Genomic DNA, 7,500 nt, shown 5'->3' on the forward strand with positions numbered 1-7,500 from the left:
TCTTGGAATGGCTCTCATAACTCTCTTTCTGATGAAGGATCTTCCCTTGTTGTCACTTCCTATGACTTTCTAGATGGAACTACATCTCCCTTTCAGTACAACTCTTCTATTCCATCTGAAATTCCAGTGTTAGAAAATTACTCTTATAGCTCTTCTGAAGCTCTCTTAGACAAAACTGTACCGACTGCCTGCTCACCTGTGCATGAAAGTAGCCCTGTAGATAGATTAGAAACATTGTCATCAACAAATCAACTTGATGAACACCCTTCATTGCCCACTCAAGATGTTCCCTCTCCAATGCCCACCCATGATGTGGCCCTTGCTTCACCTTTAAATGATGTGCCTTCACCATCACTTGTCCCAGATGATGTGCCCATTCCCTCACCAACCAGTGATGTGGCCCCATCCTCACTCACCAGTGATGTGCCTTTACCAACAACTACCCATGATGCATGCTCTATGTCACCTGATGAGCCTTCTTCACCTGCCTGTGATATGGCCTCTCTGTCACCCACTCCTGAGGCTGCCCGTATTTCCCCTGTCCCTGATTTGACCTTGCCATCACCTACACCTGTTGTGGCCCTTCTCTCCTCTGCCCTAGAGGCTGCCCCAGTTTCCCCTATCCCTGATATGGCCTCCCTCTCACCTGCCCCAGAAGCTGCCCCAGTTTCACCTGTCCCTGATATGGCCTCCCTCTCACCTGCCCCAGAGGCTGCCCCAGTTTCCCCTATCCCTGATATGGCCTCCCTCTCACCTGCCCCAGAAGCTGCCCCAGTTTCACCTGTCCCTGATATGGCCTCCCTCTCACCTGCCCCAGAGGCTGCCCCAGTTTCCCCTATCCCTGATATGACCTCCCTCTCACCTGCCCCAGTTTCCCCTATCCCTGATATGGCCTCCCTCTCACCTGCCCCAGAGGCTGCCCCAGTTTCCCCTATCCCTGATATGGCCTCCCTCTCACCTGCCCCAGTTTCCCCTATCCCTGATATGGCCTCCCTCTCACGTGTCCCAGTTTCACCTGTCCCTGATATGGCCTCCCTCTCACCTGCCCCAGAGGCTGCCCCAGTTTCCCCTATCCCTGATATGGCCTCCCTCTCACCTGCCCCAGTTTCCCCTATCCCTGATATGACCTCCCTCTCACCTGCCCCAGTTTCCCCTATCCCTGACATGGCCTCCCTCTCACCTGCTCCAGAAGCTGCCCCAGTTTCCCCTATCCCTGATATGGCCTCCCTCTCACCTGCCCCAGAGGCTGCCCCAGTTTCCCCTATCCCTGATATGGCCTCCCTCTCACCTGCCCCAGTTTCAACTGTCCCTGACATGGCCTCCCTCTCACCTGCCCCAGAGGCTGCCCCAGTTTCACCTGTTCCTGATATGGGCCTCCCTCTCACCTGCCCAAGAGGCTGCCCCAGTTTCACCTGTCCTTGATATGGCCTCCCTCTCACCTGCCCCAATTTCACCTGTCCCTGAGACTACCTCCCTCTCACCTGCCCCAGAGGCTGCCCCAATTTCACCTGTCCCTGACATGGCCTCCCTCTCACCTGCCCCAGAGGCTGCCCCAGTTTCACCTGTCCCTGACATGGCCTCCCTCTCACCTGCCCCAGAGGCTGCCCCAGTTTCACCTGTCCCTGATATGGCCTCCCTCTCACCTGCCCCAGTTTCATCAGCCCATGACATGACTTCTGGGTCAAGTACCCCAGATGTGGCTCCAGTGTCTCCCACTCCTGATATGGCCTCTCTTTCACCTACCCCTGATGTGGCCCTCCTTTCAAGTGCCCTTGTTAATGCCACTCCATCTGATGATGATGTAACCTCTCCCTCGCCTATGCATGACATGGCCCCTCCACCTTTAGTGGTTAATAATGTGCCTTTATTATCATCACTTAATGATGTGCCTTCACCTGTTTGTGATGTGCCCTCTCCATTACATACCAATATTGTGTCCCCTCCCTCCTCTCTTAGTGATGTGCCTTCGCCTTCTCCCACCCATAATATAGCCTCTCCTCCAAGTGATGGTGTACCCTCACCTTCCCTCACCCACGACATGCCCTCACTTTCACCTACCCCTGATGTGCCTTCACCATCCCCAGAGCATGATGCCTCATCCTCTGGGCATGGCAGTGCAGCCTCCCCTACTTTGCAGCATGAGTTCATCTCCACAGACCTCCCAGAGCAGGACCAGCTAAAATCTCAATCTCAACAGGATGACCAGACCCTCTTTGCCTTTCCCACAAAGAATCTGAAGGGACAACCTCTGTCCCTTCCCCGGGCTGATGACCCTCATGACCGGTCCCTCTCACCTGTTGGAGACATGAATCCATCACCATCATCATCACATGAAAATGAATTTATCTTTAACTCCCCTATTTCTCTGCATGAAAGTGACTCCATCTTTAATGCTCCTTCTTTTTTGCATGAGAATGATTCTGATGTAAGCTCCCCACCACCTACACCGAAGGATATTGAACTGAAGTCTAATTCTGAAGATGTGCATGTGGTATCTCTCCATAAAGATGATTCCTCTTATACGTACTCTTTCCATGATGCTAATGTGCTCTCTGAGACACTTCCTCATGACTATGGGGTTGATGTTAATTTCTCGTCTTCCCGCAATGATGACACTGATATGCAAAGGTCTCTCCACTCAGAGGTGATATCTAGTGATAATGTTACAGCCCCAAAAACCACAGAACTTGTAGAAGCTTCAATTCTTGATGCTGCAGAGGATGTAAATGCTATACAAGCCACAGAATTACAAGCTAATGTACAAGAATCCAATTCAAAATTTGATGTAGAGTCTGTTACTGAATCTTCAATCATGAGTCAAAGAGATGACAATGAAGCTCTTTCACTGTCCACAGAGAACTCAGATATGCCCTTGGAACCTTCAGATAACCATGAAGCAGAGACAGAGAACAAGGAAAACTCTGACATTCTAGATTTTGAAGACACTATTCAAAAGTCACATGAGGATTTGAGAGAGAGTGTAAAAGATGCTTTAGATTCAGGGGATGAATTAGATATAATATCCCAGACTGAAAGTTCATTAGAATCGATGATCATTAAGACTGACCTCGATGCTAATAGTAACACTGCTAGCATAAAAGAAGCAGTAGAACTTTCATCAGTCAAGTCAGAAATTGTTATGGATTATGGTATTCATTCTAATCCTCAAATGGATGTTCTTCCATCAGAGAAACTTACAAAAGGTGAGTCTATTGAAGTTCTCTCTGAAAATTATGAAATCTCTCTTACTGAGGAAAACAAGTACCTTTCAGATGTCAGTGAACACTCCTCTGTTTTAGTAAAAGATAATATATCAGAATCTGTTAATGAGGCAGTGTACTCATTTGTGGTGGAATCTCAGAGAGGTGACTTAGACGAAGCTGTTCTTTTGCATGAAGGTAAGGAAACAGTACCTGCTGCATCGACCATTGTTGAAGAATCTCCTAATAGTGATGTGGATTCCCAGAGTTTACTAGAGCCCGAGGAACATAGGCTAGAAACACAGATTTCTGAAATTTCTCTGAAAAAGAACAGTATGACTGACTTGGAACAAGACTATGAAAAAAACAGTGAAACAGCAGTTTCTGAAAATGAAATGCACATTCCAATTAAGTCTGTTTTTGAGGAGGAACTCGAAAGATCTGCTCAGAATTTTTCCATTTTTGAGACCACACCAGACAGCTTTATGGGCTCACCAATGCAGGTGATACCAGAAAGTCCCTCAGAAACCTCATCTTTTGTAACAGATGACACCACTCCTTTTATTCAAACAGAGAGAAATGCCTCTGGACATAGTTCACTGACAGATGAATTTAAAATGAATACCATTATAGAAGAAAATGATAGCTTTTCTAACTTTGAATCTAAATCTGCATATTATGAGAATGAAGCTCAAAAGGCTTCATCCCGCTCAAGATCTTCATCTACATCATCATCTTCATCCTCATCTTCATCTTCATCTTCATCTTCATCTTCATCTTCATCCTCAACTCGAGTCACATATGACCACATTGTAAATGAGCAAGAAGCAGAGAATGCTGACAAGGGAAATGTAGCAGATTTTGACACAATTTATGCTCAAAGTAATCCTGGTGCTTACAGTGAGGCATTTCCCTTGCCAAGCTCCAATCTAAAAGTCACTTCTGAGTTTGAACAAATTTCAGAATCAGCTCATTTGCAGGATACACCTCCTCGTTCAAGATTGTCCTCTTCCACCTCATCAAAGGATGCTTATGACAGTTTTTTGAATAATCGGGAAACAAAGGTTGAGAAGGATATTGAATCTGATGTAGAATCAGTTGAAGTCCTGAGTAATTTTGATGGTAATAATGACCTCACATTCCCTCAGACAAGGATACCTGCAGGAGAGTTTGACTCTGATGCTAGCTCAGAAGACATGGTTCCACAGGAAACTGAGAGTGATGATGGCTTTGCAGTTTCTGATAACTCACCTAATAGTTCACAGTGGGTGAATGCTGATAAGGCAGATGGTAGGACAGGCTCTCCACACCTCATGACCAAGACACATGATGACAGTGTATCACCATCTACTAATAGCAGATACATATTTGAAAATCCATCCATCTCTTTGGCAGATTCAGCTGCTCATAATAAGCCTTTCTTTACAGAGACTCTGTCCGATTCCATTGTGTTTGAGATGGAGCCAAACTATGAGACTGACCATCACAGCAGAAGTGACAGAACAAACACTAACAACATAGTAGAGCCCTCTCTGTCCCCTCTGCCCGATAATAATACATCTTTTGTTTCAGGTGATGATTTCTTTAATGGAGATTTCAAAAAGGATTCCTCAAACAGTTCAGATATTTCACTCCATCAGGAAACCTCTACATTTGATAATTCACCACATTTTCATGAGGAGTCTTCACCATCTGAAATAAGACCATTTATGGCAGAGAGTATAAGTGTTAAGAGTTCCAGTGACCTTGTTGGTTCTTCCCCAATAAACATTGAATACCAGACTAATGGAGGAAAATCCATTGCTAACAACCCTTTTAACAATAGCTTTAACAGTGATAATAACCCTTTCCTAGAAAATAATGAATCTGACACTAACATCTTTAACTTCCCCTCACAACCTTCTGACACCCTTTTTCCTGTCAATGGGACAGCTTCAGAAACCCTAAGAAGCTCTCAGCCCTTTAATGGCATGAACTCCCAGAACACTGATTTCTCCTTTCAGTAAGAGGTCTTATGAGGAAAATGCTCTAGCTCTTCCTTCCTAAAAAAATTTTGCACCAGCGGTGTAGTTTGCACTCTTTTAGCCCATCTCCTGGAATTTTCTTTTGATTGGGTAACAATTAACTTTTTTATTCTTCAGAATCCAAATGATCCTCACAGTTTCTTTTTTGCACTCATAACGATCTGTTCCTGACTGCATGGGTGGTGGTTCTTACAGGTGCGGTTGATCCTATGACAATGTCCATGTTTGGCTCCCTCAATGGCATGAATGGCAAGAGCTCAGGTACACCATCTCCTACCAAGCCTGAGGTGCCCCTTCCCTCTGAACCTGCAAAGGATACCAGTTCAGCTGAATCAAAGCCTGTTGGTGTCCGCAGTGTCCCCGGCACTAACCTTAGGTGCCTCGACGATCCTTCCTTCATGTTTGACAAGCCATCTGTAGGTACAAGTAACTCCCCCAAGACTGGTTCATACAAGGTACTTGATGCTCCAACTGAACCACAGCAGCCAAAGAGTGCTGGTTACCGTGTATTAGAAGCCCCAGGAGGTCCTTCTGAGGTTAAGGACGCTCCTGAGCAGTCTCCCACAAAGCCAGAGCCCCCTGTTAAGCCTTCACCTTACAGGGTACTTGAAGCTCCTCTTGATCCCCCAACCAAGCCCAAGGGCTCCCCTTACCGTGTACTGGAGGCCCCAGATGCCCCTTACTACCCCCAGCCACAGAGTGTAGGTGCAGCACAGGAGTCTAAGCCCCCTTCCCTTGTCTCCCCGTCTTCCGGTAGGACGGTAACTGATGCACTAGACAAGGCCCGTGCCCGTTTTGATTCCTTCTGGGGGGGCGCAAAAGATAAAGATCCTCCCAGCAAAGTCTAGGTGCCCAAATCCAATAGCCATGTTCCAATTTCAAGTGAGATATCTATGAAGACAGTTTGCTACATGAACAGTTACTAAATTTATAGGTAACAATAACTAATTTTTTGGTGCATCTTCATGGATATTTCTAATAAGCCGAAGGATGAGCTGTTAACAACCATTCCATGCAGATTTTGGTGATGTAGAAAATTTATGCCATCATCAATGACCCCACATTCATGCTGGGTTCTTGGTCAACAGCACATCTTCGGTATATGAAATGTTGAGAAAACCCACAGGCCATCAATTCAGCCAGATGTTTAATCGCAATACTCATACTATTTTTGTTAGTTGTCATAGATGCTATTTAACTCTTTCTGGACTTCACTCAAGGCTACGCAGTATAGTATTTCCTGTGGGTTTTTCTTATACGAAGCACTTGCTAGTAGGCTAAGAATGTGAGATTGTTTATAATATGACCGATAAGGTCCATTTTAGTTTCTATATGTTTAGCTTTTATTGAAAATGTGAGAATGAAAGGCAAGCCAGAGTCATGGTGTTTGTAGGGAATGCCAAGTGTGACCAGAGATTCAGATAATTTATCTTGTTACAACCATTCAACTTGTCATCTGTTTACGGTGGCTCATTACATTATCTCAGAGAACTGGAACACTGCCAGAACTCCCCAAGTGTGAAGTTTTGGAGTGTAAGTGTCATATTTGTTGAAAGAAAGGATATATACTGATGATGCAACACACTTGTGTAGAACTTTTAAAAAGATGCTGATTTACATTTTGGATGAACTTGTCTTAAACTTTGAGGAAATTATGGGTATTCTCTGAAAGTTTTACAAATTAATATCAGCAGTGAGTACTGTCTTCTGGACCTTCAGAGTAAAATGTGTGGTTGAGTTGACAGATATTGTTTGAATGAACATATGTTATGTTAGGATATATTAAAGTAAAACAAAAAAAATCTGTATTTACACTTTACATATCTAGAAACAGTGTAATAAAACAGTGATTTTAGATATGAACTCTATATAATAGGAATATTGGGTATAATGGGTGTGTATATATATATATATGCAAATTTACATTGGCATGGTTTTAAACTGTGTTATCAGTTTATGTTATTTATTTAACAAAGGGATTTAAAGTTGTATGTGTGGATTTGAAAGTTGTCTTCTTAGGGTAAAACTCTGCCAAAATGATTAAGAGGCTAACTCTCTCCTAGGTCATGAAGTATAACCTAGGTCGTGAAGTCTATCCTAGGGCTTGAAGTCTCTCCTAGGTAGAACGTGAAGTCGTGTCCTAGGGTGCTATTTCTGCTCCGAGCACTGTCTGTGTCCTAGGGATATATAACTATAACTTTAGATGAAGTACTAGAAGGAACTTGGGTCAAACTTGGCATTTCATCCTGGCCTTAATACTAATGCCTATACAGGGG

At 44.4% G+C, this 7,500-nt stretch overlaps 2 protein-coding genes across 26 annotated transcripts in view; one reads left to right on the top strand and one right to left on the bottom strand.

Moving 5' to 3' along the window:
* Positions 1 to 2,282, bottom strand: part of LOC125042990 (uncharacterized PE-PGRS family protein PE_PGRS54-like) — a 2,284-nt gene extending 2 nt beyond the window's left edge. The window contains exons 1-3 of one of the 2 annotated variants that reach the window (XM_047638903.1): positions 1,509 to 2,282; positions 1,139 to 1,303; positions 1 to 1,042 (exon numbers count right to left, since the gene is read on the bottom strand). The exon at positions 1 to 1,042 is cut by the window's left edge and continues 2 nt beyond it. In XM_047638903.1, coding sequence (XP_047494859.1) covers positions 279 to 1,042; positions 1,139 to 1,303; positions 1,509 to 2,148 — 1,569 coding nt within the window. In that variant the 5' untranslated portion in view covers positions 2,149 to 2,282 and the 3' untranslated portion in view covers positions 1 to 278. Of the gene's footprint in view, positions 1,304 to 1,508 lie in introns of both variants that reach the window. The other variant, XM_047638902.1, reaches the window with a different exon arrangement.
* Positions 1 to 7,500, top strand: part of LOC125042989 (proteoglycan 4-like) — a 649,815-nt gene that overhangs the window by 640,629 nt on the left and 1,686 nt on the right. For all 24 annotated transcript variants that reach the window (XM_047638900.1, XM_047638876.1, XM_047638878.1 and 21 more), the window contains one exon: positions 5,420 to 7,500. This exon is cut by the window's right edge and continues 1,686 nt beyond it. In XM_047638900.1, coding sequence (XP_047494856.1) covers positions 5,420 to 6,072 — 653 coding nt within the window. In that variant the 3' untranslated portion in view covers positions 6,073 to 7,500. The remainder of the gene's footprint in view (positions 1 to 5,419) is intronic.

Source organism: Penaeus chinensis, chromosome 33, assembly GCF_019202785.1.
Source record: "Penaeus chinensis breed Huanghai No. 1 chromosome 33, ASM1920278v2, whole genome shotgun sequence".
Classification (NCBI taxonomy): Eukaryota; Metazoa; Arthropoda; class Malacostraca; order Decapoda; family Penaeidae; genus Penaeus; species Penaeus chinensis.